The sequence below is a fragment of the Chiloscyllium plagiosum genome, unplaced genomic scaffold (assembly GCF_037043375.1).
Source record: "Chiloscyllium plagiosum isolate Xiang-an unplaced genomic scaffold, Cpla_swu_hap1 HiC_scaffold_39, whole genome shotgun sequence".
NCBI classification, from domain to species: Eukaryota; Metazoa; Chordata; class Chondrichthyes; order Orectolobiformes; family Hemiscylliidae; genus Chiloscyllium; species Chiloscyllium plagiosum.
The window spans coordinates 33,583,422-33,608,322 of record NW_028270177.1 but is presented as its reverse complement, the minus strand read 5'-3'; the positions used below and the strand labels follow the sequence as shown (position 1 = coordinate 33,608,322).

General features: G+C 40.4%; 1 protein-coding gene across 1 annotated transcript in view; it reads right to left on the bottom strand.

Annotated features, from left to right (window-relative positions):
* The window catches only part of adamtsl3 (ADAMTS like 3), a 669,182-nt gene that overhangs the window by 591,553 nt on the left and 52,728 nt on the right, over positions 1–24,901 (bottom strand). Inside the window, exon 3 of the mRNA XM_043677600.2 lies at positions 3,709–3,828. Coding sequence (XP_043533535.2) covers positions 3,709–3,828 — 120 coding nt within the window. The remainder of the gene's footprint in view (positions 1–3,708; positions 3,829–24,901) is intronic.

Sequence of the window (24,901 nt, the reverse complement as noted above, 5' to 3'; positions counted from 1 at the left end):
GAATGTGTCACTTAAAAATTGGCAACAGAACAGTGAAGCTTGACCAATCTGTACCAACCTCCACCTTTCAAAGAGGAATCACAGGATAACATTCCTGGTACCCCAGTTGCAGCTTTGTAAATGATACTTAGTCTACATCAAGAAAGTTAAAGGTCACATAACACCAAGTTATAGTCCAACAAGTTTATTTGGAATTACTAGCTTTTGAAGCACTGCTCCTTTGTCAGGTAGAAGCAGTGCTCTGAAATCTAGTACTTCCAAATAAACCTGTTGGACTATAACCTGGTGTTGCGTGATTTTGAACTTTGAACACCGCAGTCCAACACCAGCACCTCCTCATCATAGATCACAAGGAAAGGAGTACTGGTATGCTGCATGGCTCAGTGATAAACTGGATGTTTGTCATCATTTACCAGGCAATCTGGGCTTGTTAGATTATTCTGCTCAGATTTAGGGTCAAAGCTAAACATACATCATCAGATGCTTCTCAATACAAGTGCAACAATCAACACTTTAAAAATGTCAGAAAATTGCAAAATCATGCCATCTAGTTCAAAAACAAAATCATACAATCCCTACAGTGTGGAAGCAGGCCATTAGACCCAACAAGTCCACACCGATCCTTTAAAGAGTAAGCCTCCCAGACCCATTCCCCTACCCTATTACTCTACATTTACCCCTGACTAATGCAACTAACCTACATATCTTTGAATTCTATGGGCAATTTAGCATGGCCAATTCACTTAATCTGCACATTTTTGGACTGTGGGAGGAAACCCACGCAGACACTGGGAGAATGTGCAAACTCCACACAGACAGTCGCCAGAGGCTGGAATCAAACTTGGGTCTCTGGCGCTGTGAGGCAGCAGTGTTAACCACTGAGCCACCGTGCTGCCCTTCTATGTTGTGACTTAGCAATACAAACCTTGAATACTGAAGAGGGAGGCCAACGGCAAGAATGCCAAATTTCAAATGATCACTATAATTTCTAATTGAGAACAGAAGACTTGTTGACCAATTATTATCCATGTTTTGAAAAACGTGGTGCTGGAAAAACACACCAGGCCAGGCAGCATCCGAGGAGCAGGAGAATTGACGTTTCAGGCATAAGCCCTTCTTCAGGAATTATTATCCATGCCTACTTCTCAGGCAAGGAGCACCACATTCAGGCCCCATGCAATGACTCATTGGAAGATGCATTTATTGAAGTCAAACAGATTGATTACAAACCTGCAAATCCTTCCCATACACCCAGAGACAAGTGATAAGAGCAAGAAAGAGTTTCCTAGTCTGCCATCCTTTAGACAGGAGCAGAAATTTACTGCAGTGCTTTACCCATAAACAAGGACCTCTCAATGACCTCTCTATGGTCCAAGCATCAAAAATAAGCGTTGGAGAAAAGATGGACTACAGATACTGTCTACAAGGCAGCTCTCATGCAATATTGGAAATTGTGAATATTGGATTGAAGTTAAAATAATCTCCTGAGATATTCAATTGTAGGCACGAGTGAGGCAAAGGGAAAATGTTGGAATGACAACTTCTTTAAGCAGGTTTGTTACTGAAAGATAAACTAATATTGGCAGATATTTCTTGACTCTATTTTAGAAGTAAAATAACTAAATTAATTCAGTACTTTTATCACCAAAAACAAAGCTTAGAGAATGAATTGCCTCCTTCTTAGTCACAACATTTACTATGAAACACCATCTCAACAAAATCAAATATTTATGGCCTGGACTTAAATTATGGCCTGACTTGCTGCGCTTTTCCAGCAACACATTTTCAGCTCTGGACTTAATTTAAGCCAACTTCAGCATTTTCAAAGTCATTTTTAAACATGCCACATACATATAGTACCAGATTGCCGAATGCAAATCTTTCCAATACCAGAACTATTAGAATGTAGAGATCATTTGAAAGTATGAATGATATTCAAGCTTATGTTAAACATATTGTTTTGTAAATTATCAGCAGTCTTCAGTCACAACATAATAGTCTGGCACTGGCATCTAGCTCTACACAAACGTCTGAAGATATCCGTTAAGAAGGGATTCCAAACGGAGTTTTGTACCACTATTTGAACATTCATTGGATTTTGTGGATGCAAGCTGCATTGCTTCACTAAAGATCGAGTCTCAAATAACAAAATGTACACTGAAGGACCAAACTCTTGATTTGCTCAATTGTCAACCCCTTACACGTTTAACAAATTTCACTAGAAAGATAACCATTTACTGTAAGGAGACTCAATTATTTCATGCAGATCACAAGAAAAGGAATTCTTTAGGAAATTTTCATTTATTAATGATTTTAAATAAAAGCTGTTGATAATCAACATCACTCACTTTGCAAATAAATAAAATGTTTTAGTCAACATTTACTTAAGGTCTTTCATGTCTGTTTTCTTTATTTCAATTAATTATTCAACCCCATGCTGAATGTTTTTAGGAAGGCCCACTACACTGGGGTGGGAAGGGAGGTCAGCAACAAGTCATCATCGCCTTCATCCCTTTCCACTGCCTGCTAACTCACTTCTCAGTGAGGGATCCTGATTTGGCAACCTGCAAACACCTCCGACAGTCATTTGATTGCCAGGCGACAGATATGGCAAGTCTCTGCCCCCATCCCTCCCCCTGATCTCTGCTGAGCGATTGCTAGTGGCAACAGAATGAGGCCAGAATATGGATCTTAATTCCAAAGTCTGGAATTAAGAATATGATGACCATGAAATCATTATCGACTGTCAGAAAAACAGGTACCCCTAAGGGAAGGTAATTGCTGTCCTTACCTGGTCTAGCCTACATGTGACCCACAGCAGTGTTATTCTCTCTTGACTGTCATCTGGGCAATTAGGCATGAATAATAAATGCGAGATACCCACATCTCAGACATGAATAAGGCGGCCCAACGTTGGCAATAACTACCCAATTTGATGCTCCCCTCCACGAAACTGCTGCAGCAGAAAATTACATCCCTTATGGTGTCAATGTATTGTAGTTAAAACCCATCTGATTCACTCTGGGTTGTAACATAAGCTAGCAAGCAATTCAGCCAATGGAACATAGAGATGGACAATAAATGCTCAATAGTGAAGACAGCATCCCATCTTAACACAATTAAAAAAATAACGATGTGACCCAACGTAAGGAGACTGACAAGTTGAACTCCGACACAGTTCTCACTCTGTTCAAAGACACATTTTGAATGAGTAAGTTGAAAGGGAGGTTACACACATTCGTTTTCTAATAACAGAAAAAGCAACAGGCTTGTAAAACTAATGATCAGAGATGTTACCAAAGACCAATAATGAGTTAAAAAGGCAAATGGATATAATTTGAGAGAAAATGAGTTGAGGGACATGTTGAAGAAATCACATGAATCAAAAAAAAAGGCCTATAATTCTGTTGTCTACATTTATGGCCTATTCCTGGAAAGCCGTTTTAATACTTAACACCAGTTTTGTAATGATGATAACTCCTATCAATGAATCAGTTTACACAGTGATCAAGTACTTCTTTCTGAAAAGGGGAACTTTCGGTGAACATTAATTCAACACATTCAAATTGTGCAAAACCACACACATGTCTATGATTGGCTAAGTCTTTTGAGGAATATGTCACGGCATCCCTAATTTTAGATCGTCTGGTTTTTGTCAAATCGCGCGCCATTCAAAAACGGTCCCATTTCAGTAAACTTTACACCGACCTGATCATCATAGCGGTAAGTCAAGGCTTGCTCTCCTGTTGTGTCTTCCAGAAAACTCCCCTGTGGAGAAAGTGCAAATTCGGGAAGGAAGTAGACAGTCTGTGATTGTTCTCCATTTCCCTGGAAAGAAAAAATGAATGAATGAATGGCTAAAATTTTCTTTTCCCTCCATTACAGAAACTAAATATCAACAAAGACTTTTAAAGTGATTTTATTCTAATAGCTCCAATTTTCCAGTCACTTCAACCCATTTCCCCGAATATCATCCATCATTATTAGCATGATTTCCTCTGTGAAATTATTCTCAAGGCATATGGTACAAAAAAGTAGTTAAAACTTACAGGATCTCACCAATGAAAAACAGGTCATGTGCACATAATTTGAGAAATAATTAAATACGATTGCTCCAAAATGACTGCTTCCGGTTTTCATCTCCAAACACTTACTGAGCTTACACTTAGCCATGTCAACCTGGGCTCAGTGGTGACACTCTCACCTTGAGTGAGAAAGGCAAGGATTTCAATCCCCATTCTGAAACAGAAACTAGAGCACAAAATCTAGGTTGATACTTCAATGTAGTACTCACAAACTACTACACTGTCAGGGATGCCACCATTTGGATGAAATGTTAAACAAAGTCTACCTACCCTCTCAAGTCATGAATCAGATCCTACCGTATTACATTGCGAGAGTGTAGGGCTGCTCCCCCCTGGTACCCCTATCAATATCACTGAATAGAAAACCTATTATCTGGTCATTATCACAATGCTGTTTGACCTTTCAAACCTTCCAAACTTTCATGTCACCCCATTCCAATTTTTTCAAGTTTCTCACTGACTGTGTGTTTGCGCTACAGAAATGTGACTTCTTTCTTGCTGATAATGACAATTCTATTTGAATGGAGGAGTATATGTTCTAAAAAATCAAATGCTCGTGTCAGAGTAGCTGATGAGCTCCTATACAACATAGATAATTCCTCTATTAAGTGTCAGCTTGTGTTTGGGTTCATTTATGGTCTGTATTTCCTTTGTTCGTTGATCTAATGACCTATTTAGTTTTGAGTAGTAGAGGAACAACCAATTGGGAAACTTAGCAATTAAGGACATATTCCATTAAGAGATTAGACATTTCTACTCAGACTATGAAGAAACCGAGGATATAGGCTTTCCTTCTACAGGATCCTAAACTATTTAATCTTTCCCTCACCTTAGTTAGCATGACATCATCATGCTAGGTGGAACTTAATGCAACATTAAACATTAACTCTCTCAGAACCATTACGTTATACAACAATCTGGAACAGGACTTTGCAAAGAATGGTAATGTTATGTTATCGACACATTGCAGGTGGGAATGGTTCTGTTCCTGCATTTGATCTGGCTCCATTTATGACAGAACCTGAAATAATATAGCAAAAGCTAAATCTGTAAAAGCATAGCAAAGGTAATTTTAACCTAATCCATCTGCCGGAAATTGACAGGATCAGGTCAGGAGCCAATTTTACACCCAGATGGTTTTACTCTTCATTGACAGTCCAAGCATAATGGAGCAACCTGGAAAACCAGTGAACAACTATATGACGTGAACCTTCCCACAGGTAACTTTGGGTAAAATTGTCACGGCATCGCTCAAGCAAAAACCTAGCTAATGTTTCAGCTACAGACTTCTCGTCAGATTTAGTGATTACTGTTTCACAATTGGAGTGTTTATTGCTTTAATAGAAGATAGCTGTATTAAGTGTAAAAGCAACTATTTGCCATTTAACACACCAAGTTTAATACATCACAATGCTACTATCAAGAAACTGATCATCTGAAACCTGTTTCAAATAAACCTGTTGGACTCTAACCCAGTGTCCTGTGATTTTTGCATTTAATTGGAGAATCTGGAAAATGCTAGTTAGCTGTACCTGAAAAAATGTAACCATGTTGAATAAACATGAACGAAACAAAAACAGAAATTGCTGGAAGAGGTCAACAGGTCTGACAGCATTTGTGGAGAGCAAATCAATGTCAACTTCTTGGGTCAAGTGACCCTTCCTTAGAATGGAAGAATAAACATGACATTTCCTTCACACCAAGATGGCAGCAGAGTAGAACTCTCCAAACTGAGCTCCTCCAGTCCTTCTGTTTAATTCCTATTTCTTTCTCTTTTTCTCTCTCTGCAGGCTCCCCATCTTTTTTCCCCATTTCTGGCATTTTGCACGATGCGGATCAGGCTGGAGGCAGAGAGGATGGCTAGTGGGCTGGAGGCAAGAGTGGAATGGCAACAGTTGGGGACCGGTGTGGCAGTCAGCGGTTTTCAATTCCCAGCATGGCAACTAATGGAGTTTAAATTCAATTCATAAAATCCTGGAATTGAAAGCTTGTGTCAGTGAAAGGTACTATGAAATGATCAGTGACTGTCATAAAGACCAATCTGACTCACTCTGCTGGCTCCAGCCCGACAATATAGTTGACTCTTAACTGGCCTCCGAAATGACCATAGCAAGCCGCTTAATTCAAGGGTGAGTAGGGATGGGCAATAAATTCTCGCCTTGTCAATGATGCCCATATCCAATGAAAAGTTATTTCGTGACAAATACACAAGGGATATGCAAATGAAGGTCTAACATTCACATTTTATGCTTACCACTGAAGGCGCGACACCAATAATACAGTATAATAAAACAAAACAAGCATCACACAAGGTCAGAGTTGGAAGAAATTGGAACAGCAAGGGGGCCATTGATCAAGGTTGAGGGAAAAGTAGTCATGTTATTTTGTTGAGGGAAGGTAATGTACATTATGATTTGGAATAGATAACAAAGCAAGCAACATTGAACAAATACCAAAAAAGGAGAAAAGTGAACCTTGACAAAGAGACACTGGATGGAACATAGCAAACAATCATCACAACTCATCTGGGAAATAAAAATTCCTGGATCAAACATCCAACCAAGTTTCCAACTGGAGAGAGATTTGTATCAGAAAGAGCCATTAGAGACACTGTGTGGGAGGATTGGGATCTGGAAATATGATGGGATTAATATCTAGAGCCCAGAAATGACTTTTGTGATTGGCACAGCTCCTTCTTTACTTTCCTCACTCACACATCCACATTTTTGTTCTCTTTTATGCTTCTCCTTCTCAGTCCCTTTCACCTCCCCATCAGCCATCCATCATCCTATAATTCCACTTCTAAATAGGTTAATAAACTCTCAGGTTAACATCTTAAACAGGGAGCACAGAAGCTGGGGAGTGGAATAAACAGCATGACTGAAAAGAATGAGGTAGAAGAAGTTAGCAGGAAGCACTTGAACTGAAAAGGAAATGCATGCCAGCCTATGGGAGGCATTCAATATCACAAAGCGACTGAACAGGGTAGTTTGCCAACTGCCTCTGAGGGAATCACAGTCAGCAGGCAGATAAGGAAACAGGCAGAAGGCAGAGAAATAGGCAGGTTCAACGTGCCCCAATTTCTTTGTATAACTGCTGGTTGTGGAAGACGTCAAATTCAATATGTTTAATAGAGGACAATACAGCCAGAAACAGGGAAAACTGGCAGATGGGAACTGCTTGGACTCCAATGACACCGGATAAGAAGCGGTTGCTTGTGGAGTGCCAAGCTATAAAGGACTAACGCAGATCAGATTGGCTGTTGAATTGGATCAGACACAAATGGAAGCACGGAGAGCAGCCAGAGACAGGGTGATTTCAACTTCAGTACAATCGGTGATGCCAAACAGATGGCAGGCACTTGCTGCAATTGGTATTGATAACCACCAATCAGGAGAGACCAAATCATCCGAAGAAAAGCTAATGGGCAATAAAAACAACAGACCAAATTCCAACCGCATATTCCAAATTGAGTCCTACACTGCTGACATGAAGAAACCACAGCAATAAAATGTTTCCTAGGGATTTACATCAACAGACATAAAACTATATGGCTAAATCGTTGCACTTGGTTGTAATTATTGGAGTTTTCTGGGTTTATATTTTTTGCATGAGTAGATTTTCAGCTGGCTGATAAACTAAGACAGCAGCTCAAGTCAAGTTCATCTTTTTATTTGGGTCATTTGCCCGGTTGGGTTGTGTTATTTTCCACATTGGGATTAGTACCTTTGGAAAAATGTTCAATTTTATAGTATTTGCACTCATTTGTTATTAAAAAATGCACAATTAAATAAAATCACCTTCTGTTATAAAATAGAAATCACCTTTCCGATGGGTGGCTTTGCATGAAGGCAGTATTTCCTAGTTCTGGAGAGAGTCATAGCAGACTCAAAATATCACTCCCTCTACCGCAATCCTCCCACCACCAGCTGCTGTCAGCACTGTTGTGTTTCTCTAGCACACTTTGTTTATTTGAGAGTTTGCACTGAAACACCATAGGCATTTCAAAAACTTGTGATTCTGCTCTTTTAACAAGGTTATGTTGACCTTAGTTTTTTCTTCAGGTGGTTATAAAAGGACAGGTTCTGAAAAGTCTGGGGTTGAAGGGTTTTAGGTCCAATTTGATTATAGCTAACAAATACTGCTTCAGGCAAATGGCGTTCACGTTTATAAAACCTCTTGTACAATGAAAGAGGAGTGGCCTGTTCTCCCAACTCAGTTTTTGTCTGGTTTAGTTTGGAATGGCTATTCACTAAAAGCAGACAGGCAATTTTGAAGCTGCTGAATCCAAAGACACAGGCCCATGCTGATCCTCCTCTCTCTCTGACATCTCTCCTGTAAGACCCTGACACCTTTTGTGCCAAGGGTTGTTTATGTGGGTCTTGGAAGTCTGGGAACAGTAGCATTAAGTTGGGATAATCTGTTGGGTTTTCAGATAGGTTACGTTATTCGGTATTCTGTTCTCTTTTGCGTTTCATTCGGGAATCTTGTAAATAAATTCTGTTTTGCTTAAAACTAAGTGGGTTGACCAGCTGCATCTCTCCTGGAATATCCACTATACACCTGCAAGCCAAGTTCAGTTCTGGGCTACTTTCTTGAAATGTTTTGAGTGGATTTAACCTGGTCCATAACAAACTTCAGGTTGAGATTATAATTAGAGAGTTATAGAGATGTACAACATGGAAACAGACCATTTGGTCCAACTTGTCCATGCCGACCAGATATTCCAACTCAATCTAGTTCCACTTGCCAGCACTCAGCCCATATTCCTCCAAACTCTTCTTATTCATAAACCCATGCAGATGCCTTTTAAATGTTGCAATTGTACTAGCCTCCACCACTTCCTCTGGCAGCTCATTCCATACACGTACCACCCTCTGTGTGGAAAAAGTTGCCCCTCAAGTCTCTTTTATATCTTTCCCCTCTCGCCCTAAACCTATGCCCTCAGTTCTAGACTCCCGCACCCCAGGGAAAAGACTTTGTCTATTTACCCTATCCATGCCCCTCATGATTTTACAAACCTCTAAGGTCACACCCCTGCCTCTGACACTCCAGGGAAAACAGCCCCAGCCTGTTCAACCTCTCCCTATAGCTCAAATCTTCCAACCCTGGCAACATCCTTGTAAATCTTTTCTGAATCCTTTCAAGTTTCACAACATCCTTCTGATAGGGAGGAGACCAGAATTGCACACAGTATTCTAAACGTGGCCTAACCAATGCCCTGTACAGCTGCAACATGACCTCCCAACTCCTATATGGAATACTCTGACCAATAAAGGAAAGCATACCAAACATTATTATCCTATCTACCTGTGACTCTACTTTCAAGGAACTATGTGTGAAAGCACTTCTGGATATAGTACATAAAAGGGGAAACAGAACAAGGCAAGCAGCTTGTCATGGAAGGGATTGTAGTTTCTGACTGACTGCCTCTCTTTTCTAGTTATGTTCATGCCTGGGTGTTCTTAGAGAGGGAGGATGTAGTGTCCACCAACACCCTTCAGGTATTTAGAGGAAAGTGGGCACTACAGACACTGGAGTGCCTTATTTCCCCTTCCAGTTTCATTTTAATTTAGACCCCTCCTCCTCTTCCCACCCTCTCCTATTTTGTTGTTGTTGTACTGCCCCTGGTGGGCAGTGCTGGTTTACTGGTACTTTATAGTGGCATAAGTTATTTGGTCATTTTTTATAGTTTTAAAAATTAAACTAAGACAGAACAGGTGGGACTGGTGTGTAGGCAGCCATTGAAGACTGTGTAGATAACAAAACTTTGTCCACAAGAATGGTGGCTTCACTGACTTACTAGAATCTGGATGGACAGACCAAACAAATATACCAAAAATAAAACATGAAACTGCTTGGAGAATTTAAAAATATTTTACTAAAAATTTTAGAACTCAAATGCTTTACTTATGATAGATTCTGTTCTTGCTCAGGTTACTTTCAATTCCTTGGTATCAAAATGTGTGTCCAAGAAGTCTTTCCCACTCGGACCTCTCTTTGGAAATTGATAGCATCTTTTTGTTTTTTTACACCAGTCGTTAAAGTTTCAATAAGATTTGAACCAATTATCCCAGTCTTTACTTCCCCTGAAGTGGAAACCTCCAGAGCAAATTGTGCAAATCCAAATGTCAGATGACTCTGAAAAATAATATGGCAACTTGTCTCTGGTGTTATCCCCTTCATCCTAGGCTTTGTTCTGACACTGGTGCCTAATTTCCTCCTCAATTTTGAGATGTATTTATTTACTCTAAACATAAGCAGACTAAAATTTCAATAAAATATGGTGTTATTGTAGAAGTGCTGAAACAGCATTTTTTCAAGTCATCTGGTTTGCATTTTCCAGTTGTTCAGGTGCATATTAAACATCTCCTGCACCTATCAAAGACTATTTAGTCCTCCTAGTATCCTGGCTAACATTTTTCGCAAAACCATAAATTAACTGGCAATTCAACTAATTGCTGCAAAGAAGATCAGCGTACACAAAATGACAGTTGAAATTCCTATATAATATTTCAAAGTTTCACTACGTAGGCGAGTGTTCAAAGTGCAGTAACTATAATTCAAGGTAATTTATTTTTAGTCAGTCTTGACAAGTGAGCTTTGCTGACTGAGTTAGCATTTGTTGCCCATTTTGGGTTACCCTCAAGAAAGCAGTTGTGAGTTATCTGCTTGAACCTCTGCAGTCCATCTGATATAGTTGCCTCCACAGTATTATTAGGGGAGGGAGTTTCAGGATTTGGATCCAGGGGCACTGAAGGAATAGCTATATTATTCCAAGGCAGGATAGTGAGTGACTTGAGGGGAATTTGCAGATGGTGGCGTCCCCATATGCGTTGGCCTTTCCTTCCAGATGGCAACGGTCACGAGTTTGGAAGTTGTTATCTAATAAGGAGTCTTTAAACTATCTGCAGTGCATCTTGTAGATGGTAAACACTGCTATCATTGAGTGTTGGTGGTGGGAGTGAATTTTTGTGCATGTGGTGCTAATCAAGTGGGCTGCTTTGTCCTGCATGGTGTCAAGCTTCTTTAGTATTGTTGGGAGTTGCGCATTTATTCACACAAGTGCAGAATATTCCATCACACTCCTGACTTGAGCCTTGTGAAAGGTGGACAGGCATTGGGGTGTTTAGGAGATGAGCTACACACTGAAAGATTGCTAACCTCTGACTTGGTCTTATAGCCATAGGATTTATGTGGGTAGTTTAATTCAGTTTCTAGTCAAGGGTAAACCTCCAGGATGTTGATAGTGGTTTCATCAATGATAGTTCTGTTAAATTTCAAGGGGTGATGGTTAAATTCTGTTGAGAGACAGTAATTTGTGTAATGCTACTTGCCATTGGTCAGCCCAAACCTGAATGTTGAACTTGCCACTTTTGGGCATTGACTGTTTCAGTAACTGCGGAGTCCAAATGGTACTGAATGTTACATGATCATCAGCTAACATCCTCATTTCTCACCTTATGATGGAAGGAGGGCAATTGAAGCAACTGAAGATGGATACACATAGGAAACTACCCTAAAGAACATCCACAGCGATATCCTGGAGCTGAGATCATAGAATCCCTACAAGTGCAGATAGAGGCCATTGCCTCCAACAACCACATCCATTTTCCATTATGCTAACTCGGACTATGACCAGCAAAACTTTCACTAATTGGTTCGGGTTTTGCTTGATTCCCTTAATGCCATACTTTTGTCAAATACAGCCTTGATATCAAGAACAGTTTTTTGTACATCACTGAAAACTCCACAGCAAATTGTGCAAGTCCAAATATCAGATGGTGCTGAAATATAACATAGCAACCTGACATTGGATGTACCCCCTTCATCCCAGGCTTTGTTCTGACACTGGTGCCTAATTTCCTTCTCAATTTTGAGATGTATTTATTTACTCTAAACATAAACAGACTAAATTTCAGTATAGTGCTATTGTAGAAATACATTTTCCAGTGGTTGAGGTGCATATCAAACATCTCCTGCACCCTTCAAAGACTATTTAGTATCCTGGCTAACATTCTTTCCAAAACCACAAATTATCTGGCAATTTCAACTCATTGCTGCATAGAAGACCAGTGTATACAAACTTGGCAGTTGAAATGCCTATGCAACAACAAATTAAGTGTTATGAGTAGGTTATTGCCAAGCTGGTATTATCAATAGCATTGTTGAAGACATTATCTATTGTATGACTGATGATAGAGATTGGATTTATTGGGCAGCAATTGGTCAGATAAGATTTATCCTGCTTTTCACGTACAGTGTGTGCCTGTGATGTGCAGGTGCCAATGTGGACTGGGGTGGACCAAGTTAAAAATCACACAACACTAGGTTAATGTCCAACAGGTTCACCTGGAAGCACCAGCTTTCGGAGCACTGCGCCTTCATCAGGTAGCTAGTGGGGCAGGATCGTCAGACACAGAATTTATAGCAAACGACCAGAGTGTTGTGCACTATGATCTTTTGCTACATCCCTGTATATAAAGCCAGCACTCCCAAACAAACCCGCCGCACAACTTAGTGTTGTGCGATCCTCAACAGTGTGTACCTAGGCTTTTTTCCACATTGTAAGGTAGATGTTAGTGTTGTAGCTGATAGGGAGACACGACACAGACCCTGGCGCTCCGCTCTTTGCCCAAGCCCCCTGCCCCTCTAATCCATGCACAAATGGTCCCCCACAACCCTAGGCCAAGGTTATTGGAGCCTAACAGCTACAATCCTGTCCCAGGCCCTGACTGCAGAATCATGTATTTAAACTGAACAATGGAGGGCAGTGACTGCATATTTGCCTGCAGATCAGCATGATTCGACTGAAAGTATCCCATTACCTGGAAGATGCTGTCTCAGTCATTTCCAACCACCACTTCTCAGCTCCATAATGTTATAGCGCTGCATTTTAACTTCAGATTAATCCGTCTCAAACTACTACTGGGAAACGTTATCTTCACACAGCCTTTATCACTCAAAGTTAAAAATCACACAACACCAAGTTATAGTCCAACAGGTTTAATTGGAAGCACTAGCTTTTGGAGTGCTGCTTCTTCATCAGGTGGTTGTGGACTATAAAATTATAAGACACAGAATTTATAGCAAAAGTTTGCAGTGTGATGTAACTGAAATTGTACATTGATAAATATCTTGATTATTTGTCAAGTCTGTTCGAATGGCCATGATAGTTTCACTTCTTTCATATGTAAATCGCCAACATTTTTTAATAAGTTACATTCTCAGGTTAACTGTAACAATTGGTGTCAACAAGATAAGATGTTGAAGGTGTTAGCCCCCTGTTTTCCCTGTCTGTGCCATAATGTTTAGAGTGATTCTAATCTAAAAAACGAGTTAACAGAGTCTTACGTGGATTCATGCATTTTTTGAACAAAGTACAATGTAACTTTAAGTACAAGTTCACCCCACAAACGTATGCATTTTTTTTTGTGTGTTTGGGGTGGGGGGTTGTGAGTATCTGTGAGAGAGAGTGTGTGTGTGTGCGCGCGAGAGAGAGTGCAAGGGGTCCAAGTCAGAGAGGATGCACGTGTAAGTGTGCGAGTGTGTGCGTCTGTAGGAGTGTGTGCATGTCTGTAGGAGTGTGAGAGAGTGTCTGTGTGTGTGTTTGTGTGTGTGTCTGTGTGTGTGTCTGTGTGTAGTGCAATGGTGGTCACCTGTAGTGTGACATGAACCCAAGGACCTGGTTGAGGCCCTCCCTCTGGGTACCAAACTTAGCTACCAGCCTCTGCTCGGCCACATTTTACTGCTGCCTGTCCCGAAGTCCGCCTTGGAGGACTTTCAGTCATGAGTAAGCTGAACATGTTAAGTACTCTGTGCATTCATACTTGGTAAAGTAACTGCTGACTCCCTTTCTTTTCTCTTTAACCTAAATTTATAAATCAATTCTAACATACGTAGTGTGTCTGATCTGCTGGAAGCTTCAGCATAGCAGTTAAAATGGGAGATGTTTTATTAGCAGGTTCACACAGACAAAAAGATTTTTAATTATATTGACATATTCTTCACAAAGGATGGTGCCAGAACTATGTGGGTGGACCTATCAAGACTGGATAAACAGCCTGGGGTTATCTTCTCTGTTTGAAGGAGAGGCTGAGGGGTGACCTAATAGGTGCTGCTGGTCACATATTTCAATTCACTCACGAATTGTGGCAACAAGTGTTTATATACACATGTTCTAGTCTGGACCAATGAATAGTCACAGTGGAGACTCCAACATTCTTTTTATCGCATGGCTGACCAGAAATCTCTTCCACTCTGTGTTGGAAAGGTTTGCAGGTTGATGCATAAATCTATTTGCCCACATTATGAATTCTCCTGGCTTGGCATCAAGATGTGAGGTGGGACTGATCTCAGAGATCTTTAAGAGGATGGAAGATTTTGGTCGAGCGCATTCTGAGAAAATGATCAAGATCTTCGGAGAGCTGGAACAACTCGGGATCTATTTAAATATGCTGGACGGATCTCAATTCCAGATCCTCCTCACCAGTCCAGTTTTTGCTGGAGAGTGTAAGAGTCTAAGGGTTACCCTTCTGACCTCGACCCTCCATTTCAGGGGTCCACACCTCATATCCTCTGAAAGAATTTCAGTAGCAACTTCTCCGTAATGCATGGTTCATGGTTCCTCAGCGGAGTCATATACCCATGGCCCCAGGCCCCTTCTTATCAATTCAATGCTAACTTGAGCCCCTCGGCCCTCCCAACGCAAACCCCTTCCATGCACAGTCATCTAATATTCACTAATTACTTAACCACACTGAGCCACACAATATCAAGGAAAGTGTGGAAATCTTTGGCAAAACACCCATTCAAAAATCTACCTTGAAAAATCAACTGTTATTCCTTTAAATGTACCAATCTGACAGACTAAGTCTCAGTAAGAGACGACAAACAGTTGCCACACCTTAATCATGTTCAAATAAATATTGTTTCGATGTCTCTGTTTATCACAGAAAGAACAACAGCCACTTAAATATGCCAATCAGGCAAAGTCAGAAACTCTACTGCGCTAAAAGGTTTTCACTGGTCTCAACACTAAAGTTCTGTCTAATGTTTCATCGCTGTTCAAAAAAGTTTCAATGAATAGATTCCCCAGCGACCTAAGTGAATATCACATCACCCTGGCATTTAAGTTAACCAGATAGTAAAAAGGGTTGAGATTCCAAAGAATATTTTGCAAATTTGATTATCAACTGGGAAATTTTCAATCTTCAATTTAAGCTTCCTTCAAATTTCTTGCCCTCTACAACATCAACATCAGTACAATAGAGATGTGAAAATCCTTCTTGCCAAATATCACATTTTAACATAACATTACAGATCATTGTTATAACGCACATTTCGTTGATGCAAATTCGCTACAACATGATTGACAAATTGGGGACACTTTCTACAGCATGAAGTTTTAAAGCATGTAATGGTTACAACCAGATTCTAGTCCCATTAGTTTAAATGGGGCTGCTATTACACAATTTTCTTATAACACTGCGTCGCACCAGAACAGAACTACCGTGTTATAGCAGAACCAAATGTATTTTGCAATTTTTAGGATAGACAAGAGAGACTTAGTTGAAGGTTGTGCACAAATCTCTAACCTCAGAATTCAGGGAGGAGAATTCTGAATTGGCTCTGACTGGATTATAATGGAAGGGAATGTCAAAGCCTCTTATATTTTTCAATGCAGAAAAAAGATTTAATTATTCTGAGGACAAAATAGGCAGCAATCTCTTTACAATAACTACCCTTTAATCCGCTTTCAGTCAGGAGACTGATAGTGGAGTTGGAGTGGGGAGATGGAGGCTGACCTTTAGCTCAATCAATAGGGGATGTCCCATTCAACCATTTCTACATCTTTGGCATTGTGTGTTATGGAAAGTCATGTCATTAAACAAACTGTTTTCTGAACCTCCAAAGCTGAACATCTGGAAAATCATTTTAAAGAAACATTTGGCTCAGCAACTCATCATGAGACTTAATCTACGTAGGATGGTTATAGTAGGTTGGAAAGCTTGGTGGAAATCTACTATATTCATTGGAAGGAGCAGAAATACTCTCACCCTTGAAAAAAATCTTTTTGACTATATACAACCAATCAGAACATTGCCCGCCTGCAGCACATACTAGAAATCCAGATTGCATTACACATGATTTTCCACTCACTGACAGCAAAAAAAATTTATACACAACCAAACCCTCAATTTGTCAAAAAAAATGCATTTTTCATGAACATGCTCCAATGGAATCACAATTGCAGAAATTCATGATACCAGTTTCACACCTGGACGTTGACTCAAATAAGCAGGTAACATAGCAATGTACCAGAAACTGCCAATTCTAAAAATGCTTGAACGTGACTTTTAACAATTTATTGTCACATCATATGAAAGGTTAAAAACAGACATGAAATTTCACCTTAACAGCTATGCCACAGAACAAGTCTGAACGAGCTATTGCAGACAGGACGTCAACAAGGATTTTGATGTTGGGAGGATAAAGCAATCAGAGGTTATTTTGCTAAATGCTTGGTCCACTGCAGCATTCATATGAATTATAAACAGGGACAGGACATAAATGTATGTGCCTAAGATATTTTATCAATATCCTGTCCCTGTATGTGCTTAAACTGATGAAGGAACAATGCTCCAAAAGCTTGTGATTGCAAATAAACCTGTTGGACTATAACTTGGTGCCATGTGACTTCTGACTTTGTCCACCCTAATCCAACACCAGCACCTCCCCATCCCCATCATACATAAATCTACTGCTGAAACAGACTCACTCTAGATTTGTTCTTCATCTGGTTTGGAATCCTAGTAACATATCAATAACAGAAATGTTTTCTCTCAGAATCCATCATATTGATTTTCTGATGGCAATTTTGCATGAAACCTGTCTAAGTGTCTTAATAAAGTAAGAACACATGTCAGTGATGAGACTTTTTTCTCATCTCTCTGTGGTTTGTATTGTAGACTGTACATTAATGTCTGCAAAATATTTATATCCTTAAACTTAACTTTAATCTGTCAGCCTACTAAACAGAAAGTGGGTGGGGCCGAATCATTCTGCTTTCAACTCTTGTGGCAAAAGAGATCAAGGAATGTGGGGAAGGCCAGGATTGGTCTACTGAGCTCAACGGTCAGCCAAATTCGTACTGAATGGCGGAGCAGGCTCAAATGGCCTACTCCGGCTCCTATCTTTATGTTTCAATGCTTCATTTATCAACTCCTTCCCAATTCAAAGAAACAGCACTGTTCCTTCTGCTCTTACCCCTCAAGCAGAATGACTCCTTCCAGTCCCCATCCTACCCAGTTTACACTACATCTTTTCAGTTAGAGGCGGTTCAGTTGGCAGCAGTGGCACTTGAGACAAAAGGTCATAGGTTCAAGCTCCACTTGGCACCCAGGTGTAACAGTCACAGTCAGCATTAAAATACAACAGAGAGAGGGCTGTACTGTCAGACACCCCTCTTTTGGATAAACCATTACCTTGGGACCCTATCTGCTCCCTCACATGGATGAAAGGATTCACAGGTTTGACAAAGAATAATAGTGGACTTATTCCCAGTGTCCTGACCAGCATTAATTCCTTAATCAATATCACAAAAGTGGATGATCTGCATATTACTACATTGCAGTTTGAGAGAGTTTGCTGTGCAAGATTAATTGGCCATATTTCCCACACTAGAATAGAGACTACACATTAAACAGAGATACTGAATTAGTTTGCAAAATGCTCCAAAATGTCTAGTTGTTCTAAGAGGCTAGTTTTTTTTCTTTCATTTCCCCTCTGCTCCAATCCATAGCAGCTCGCCTCCCCACCCCCACCCCCCACTCCTCATCAATTTAAAGTTCCACTTATGCTTTCTCCTCTCCAAACTATCCCTTTCCCCTCTAAGTTACAGAAGTATTTGACTCAGGTCCCCCAAAGAACCACTCATTTGGCCCCAGAACAAAAAAACAAAGTTCCAATCCCAACTCCTCACTCACCCAACATTGCTTCCAGGTATTACATGCTGAGGAACAATCGATGTGAGAATTGCAAATCACAATGTGTCAACTCAACACCTTGGAGTATCTCAGGCTCCTGAAACAGGCAGCCAACATCACCTAAAGGAACGGCAAGGTTAAGAGCCTGTAACAGACAGTGAGGATCAGGCAAGAAAAGGGCACTATGGCAGGTAGTTGGCATCCCCGAGACAGACAGCGAGAGCTGACTTCAAACATCCAAACATGTGCAGGTTAGGTGGATTGGCCATGCTAAATTGCCCATACTGGCCAGGGATGTGACCTTGGGATAAGATTGGTGGGGTTAAGTCTGGGTCGGGTGCTCTTCGGAGGATCGATGTATCTGGATGGGCACCCTAGCTGGTGACATGGTGGCTCAGTGGTTAGCACTGCTGCCTCACAGCGCCAGCAACCCAGGTTTGACTCAATCCTCAGGTGACTGTCTGTGTAGAGTTTGCACATTCTCTTCACGCCTGCATGGGTTTCCTGCAGGTGCTCCGGTTTCCACTCAGTCCAAAGATGTGCAGGTTAGGTGGACTTGCCATTCTAAATTGTCCAGAATGTTCAGGGTAGGTGGATTAGCCATGGGAAATGCAGCATTACAGGGGTAAGGTGAGTCTGAGTGGGATGCTCTTCAGAGGACCAGTGTGGCTGAATGGCCTACTTCTACACTGTCAGGATTCTATGTTTCTATGATCTGCAAACTGAAAACAAAAATGTCCCAAGCTGTAATAAAGCTAAGAACTGTAGATGTTGAAGTTCAGAAACAAAAACAGATATTGCTGGAGAAACTCAGTAGGTGTGTCAGCATTTGTTGAGAGAAAAAGGGAGTTAATATTGGAGTCGATTGTTCTGAAGAGGAGTCACTGGACTCAAAACACTAATTCTACTTTCTTTCCACAGATGCTGCCAGAGCTGCTGAGCTTTCCAAGCTACTCTTTCTACTTCAAACAAATCCCTGAAGCTAATGCTTCTCAAAGTTAATTCTGTCCACTCTTAAAACTCACCCAATCACCCCAAGGAACTCCATCTCTTTCTCGTTTTAAAAAGTGAAAGCTCCAGAAATACTGATAAGTTCATCATTAAACCCCTTCATACACACAGCCCACTACATGCCACTACTTCAAAATCCAAACTCTACACCCCTACGCAGTACCAATAACATAGCTAGAAAGAGGTTCTGCACAGAGAGTATGTGGAGTGAAGCACTAGTGATTTAAATATCAGTTTAAAAACTATCTGCTTCAACATAAAAATTAAAATGGTGAATTCATATACATCAACAGTACATGTTTCACATAAAGAGAATCGACGTTTCAGGCATAAGTCCTTCTTCAGGAATGAGGAAAGTGTGTCCAGCAGGCTAAGATAAAAGGTAGGCCTGGTGAACACACTTTCCTCATTCCTGAAGAAGAACCTATGCCCGAAACGTCGATTCTCCTGCTCCTTGGATGCTGCCTGACCTGCTGCGCTTTTCCAACAACACATTTTCAGCTGTGATCTCCAGCATCTGCAGTCCTCACTTCCTCCCCCATGTTTCAGATAAATTCAATTGTGCAATAGTAGCATACTGGGCTTTCAGATGGAAGATACAGAATTGCTTTCCACCAAGCTATTCCCAAATTTGACATTTAAAGCCTCAAAATCTTTGTCTCGCACAATGTACTCAAAGATAGAAATTTACTGTCACTTGTATTTGTGAAAATACAATGCATATAAGTTGCCACAAAAACAGTGCCATTTAATTACATAAACTATAGATGAGATAAACAAGACAAAGACAAGCCAAACATCATTTTTGTTCATTTCACCGCCTCTTGGTTTTATGATCTGGCCACCGCCAAGGCCTGCCCTATTCTGACAACCCGCAGCCTCTCAAAACCGCGGAGAACCCAGGACTGTCCAATGAAATCTGCTGCACTTCAGCCGCAGAAAGAAGCAAAGATGAATCTGATACAAAAGATGAAAGAAAGAAATAATAATAATAATATATGGACCAGCCTGGAGCCCAAACACTATCTAATCTACCGACTCCACCAGCTTTTAGGTCAAGAGACCTAGCAGCTTTGTTGGCAATAATTAGCATTAACTGTCAAGGTGGAAAAGCACATAAGCATGAAGTGCAACAATGTGTGCTCATAGTCGTTGATGTATGTAATGTTTCATTCTTTTGATAATATCTTGGCAAGATTACATTATTGTGAGGCAGGTGAAAATTAGTCCTCTCTGTTAAGACAAAGATACATGAGTTTTCTCATGGTTTCAATTCCAGCCTCAGGCGACTGTATGGAGCTTGCATGTACTCCCTTGTCTGCATGGATTTCTTCCAGTGCTCAGGTTTCCTCCCACAATCCAAAGGGGTCCACATTAGGTGAATTGGCCATGCTAAATTGCCCATAGTGTTCAGGGATGTGTACGTTAAGTGCATTAGTCCGGAATAAATGTACAGCAACAGGGTAGGGGAATGGGTCTGGGTGGGATACTCTTCTGAAGGTCAGTGTGGACTTATTGAGCTGAATGTCCTGTTTCCTCACGGTAGGGATTCGATAATAAAAGAAATCGAATGGCTAAATAGGCTGTAACCTGAGACACAAGGGGTCCAAAAGGATAAATCAGGCTAATCAAAGAAATGTTTTAATTTGACTGTCCCATCTTCAGAAAATTTCTACTGTAGATACACTTTTCAAATGATTGAAACAACCTGAGTGCTGGTAGTATCATTTTTATATAGCATCACATTGTCACAATACCATTTTATTAATCTCTTTCAATGTTGACTGCTTAACAACATCAACATTAATCATTTAATTATTTACCATTTATCATCCCTAACAGGCATTAAATTAAAACAGCAGAAACTAAAAGATGATAACCACTGGATTATAAAATAAGCTGCATGCAAATTGATGCAGGAATCAAACAATGAGAAGGATGAATGCATGGCTCAAAGACGGAGAAGATGGTATTGGGTTGTCACCACGGGCACCAATACCAGGGAAAGTGGGCGCTGTACCTTCGGGATAATCTACATGTGGTGTGTACTGAGGCTTGTGTTGTTGGGAATGCTGAAGTGGAGAAGGAGAGATGGTTTTAAACTAAACTGTGTGGGCTCAGGGAACAAGTGTGGAAAAATGAAAAAAAATCAAACGTATAAAGAGAGGAAAACAGTGATATACCAAATAAGGGCCACAGAATGGCAGGAAAGGATACAGAAAATAAAACTTACCAATACACCAACCATCAAAAGTAGATAACAAAAAGACAAAACTAAAGACTCTGTACCTGAATGTGCATACCATTCATCAAGAAACTGATAGCACATATTGAAGTAAATAGACAATTTGATAGTCTTTATGATAACATAGCTTCAAGATGACTAGTGTTAGTTCTGGAATAATGAGGGATACATGATATTCAAGATAAATAGGAAGCTAAGTAAAGGTGGAGGGGTAACACTGTTAATTAAGGATGGCATTTGTACAATAGTTCGAGATGACGTGGTTTAGGAAATCAGGATGTAGAATGGGTTTTTGTGGAGATAAAGAGTAATAATGGAATCATAATTGGAGTCATATCCAGGCCACTGGACAGTAATCCCAACAAAGAGAATATCAGCTGTTTGTGATACACAGATGGCAACAATAATGGATGACTTAAATCTACTTATATACAAGGCAAGGTTAGACATAGTGGCACTGTCATGAGACTAATAACCTAGAGACCACAGGAATGCCAGGTTGAAAGTCCACCACAGTAGATATTTTAGCTTTGAATGTAAACAAATCTGGAAATAAAAGTCAAATGATGGCCAGGAATCCATTGTCAATTGTGGTAAAAATCTGACTGTCCTTCGGGATGAAAATCTGTCATCCTTACCAGGTCTAGCCTCCAGGTGACTCCAGACCCACAACCATGCGGTCTTCTCTTAAAATGTACTTTCAAATAGCAAAAGAAAACCACTCAGTTCTTACTGTTTATAGAGTTCGAATGTTTTTTTTTAAAAATGAATGAAACTGGAAATGTAAATGGGACTAGATTAAGTTAGAATATCTGGTTAGCATGAATGAGTTGAACCGAAGGGTCTGTTTCCATGCTATACATCTCTATGGCTCTATGACCAACTGGCACTGGAACCAACAACAGCAAAGTCAGCCTTATCGACCTGCAAAGTTCACCTAACATCTCTGCATTAGTGCCAAATATGGAGACCGGTCTCTCAGATTAGTCAATCAACAGTGTGGCCCTGCCTACTCTCAGACTCATACCTCACAGACAATGTTCCAGACACCACTACCACCCATCCCACTGGCAGACAGGCTGAGCAGAGGAGGTGACACAATAGTATAATGTCATGAAGGAGTTGCCTTAGGAGTCCTCAATATTAATAGGACCCAATGACATTTCATAGCAACGCATCAAATATGGGCAAAGAAGCCACTGCTCATTACCACATTGCATTCTTCCTTGGCTAATGAATCAGCACTCTTCCATGTTGAAAACCATTCCCAGGAAGCACTGAGCAGGGCAAGGATGAAGAATTGGGAACTTGAGGTGTTCACCCCCCAAAAATGGCTCAGCAGCACCACTACTGACTGAACTGCATGAATCCTAAAGGCCATAGCTGCTTGGCTGGAAGTGCAGCAGGTGGTGAGTGAACCAACAAAAGAGAACAAAATTCTGGAAGTCATTCTCAATTTGTCAGCTGCAGGTGCATCTGTCCTTGACAGTATTAAATGATCACCAACATTTGTAGATAAAGTGCAATCTTCACAGAGAATACCCTCTAGCATGCTGTGTACTTTGTTAAATGAAAGGGACTTCAAACAGATCTAGCAGCTCCACGAGGTACTGTAAGCCATCAGCATTGAACCACAATCTGCAATCTCATGGCATGGCATGCTCCCCAAATCCAGCATTACAACCAAGTCAGGGGATCAACGCTGATTCACTAGAGAGTGTATAACTAAAAAGATGTCAATCCAGTGAAGCTATCAAACAGAATCACTTGCTTGACAAACAGCAGAAATTGCAAAAAACCAACAGAGCTAAGCAACTTCTCAAACCAACTGTTTCGATCAAACCTTTGTTAATTGTCCATTCATGAACAATTAAACAGTTCACTGGAGAAGGAGGATCCACAAATGCCCTCATCATTAATGACTGGGAACTCAGCACTTCAGTGCCAAAGATAAGGTTGAAACATTCACAAGAATTTTTAGCCAGAAGTGCCAAGTGGATGATCCATACTGGTCTCCTGTGCAGATCTCCAGCTTCACATACCAAATCAATGTACTGCATGTGATAGTGAGACAAGGCACTGAAAACTGTAAAGGTACAGAATCTGACAACATTCTAGCCCATTAATATTGAAGACTTCCCACACCCCTATACAAGTTGTTCCAGTACAGTAACAACACTGCCATTTACCTAATGCAAAAAACTACCCTGTACACAAACAGCAACAGTATGTAACATCTATAAGATGCATTGCAGAGATATGGCAAGGCTCCTTAGCGGCTTCCAAACCCATGACCACAACCAACTGGAGAGAGAAAGGCAGTAGATACATGAGAACATCACCATTTGCAAGGTCCCATCCAAATTACGCACCATCCCAACTTGGAAATATATTGTTGTTGCTGAATCAAAATTCTGTAATGTGACAAGATAAATTAATAAGCTGAGAATTAAGGCATCCTTAGGTTGCAGTAGCGATTTGTTATTAAGTTTGAAAGAGAGATCAAGTCCAAGCTTGGTATTTTTAAATTTAATAAGGACAACTATGTGGACTTGAGAACTGAGCTAGCTAAGGTGAACCAGCATATTAGGCTCAGGGACAGATCAATAGACACACCATGGCTGACATTTGCAGAATACTCAAAATAAGCTTATTCTTATTACCACTCACGATTAACTAAATAAATCAGGAAAAGCATGGAAATAAAAGGAAAAAGCTTTTAATCAAGACCATAAGAAATAGAAGTGGAAGTAAGATCATTCGGTCCATTGAGCCCACTCCGCCATTCAATCATGATATTACCCGCACTCTCCCCGTATCCCTTAATTCCTTGCAAGATTAAGAATTTATCAATCTCTGCCTTAAAAGCATTTAACGTCCTGACCTCCACTGTGCTCCGTGGCAATGGATTCCAAAGGCCTACCACTCTGGAAATTGTGGAAAGATGAGTGACAACCAAGCTGATTAATGAGAATGTAATGAATGGCAGACAATGGCTAAGAGGTGAATCAGGACCAAGAAGCTAGAGTATGAGAGAAAACTAGTCAGGAATGTAAAATGGACAACAAGAGTTTCTACAGGTAGGTAAAAAGGAAAAAAAGTAAAGAGAGAGACTGTTGGTCCTCTACAGAGTGGAGTGTCAATAATAAGGAAATGGAAAATGAAGCATATGTTCTGTTTCAATTTTAATACAGAGTTACAAAAAAAATCCAGTAAAGCTGTAAGTCATAAAGTAGCAGCAAGTGAGGAACTTAAAACTATAATCATGACAGAGGTGCTACTTAGCAAACTAATGGAGCTATTGGGTCCAGATAGACTTCATCTTAGGATCTTAAAAATGGGTGGCTAATGACCTGACAGGCAGGTTAATCTTCAAAAATACCGTTGATTCAGGAAGGGATCCATCAGACTGAAAAAGGAACAAACATTAATCCCTCTGTTTAAGAGGGGAAGGAGACAAAACAAAACATGAAACTATAACTTAATTAGCTTGATGTCTGTCATGGGGAAGGTGCTGGAATCAATATAAAAGAGATTACAACTGCGTGCTTGGAAAAACTCAAGATAATCAG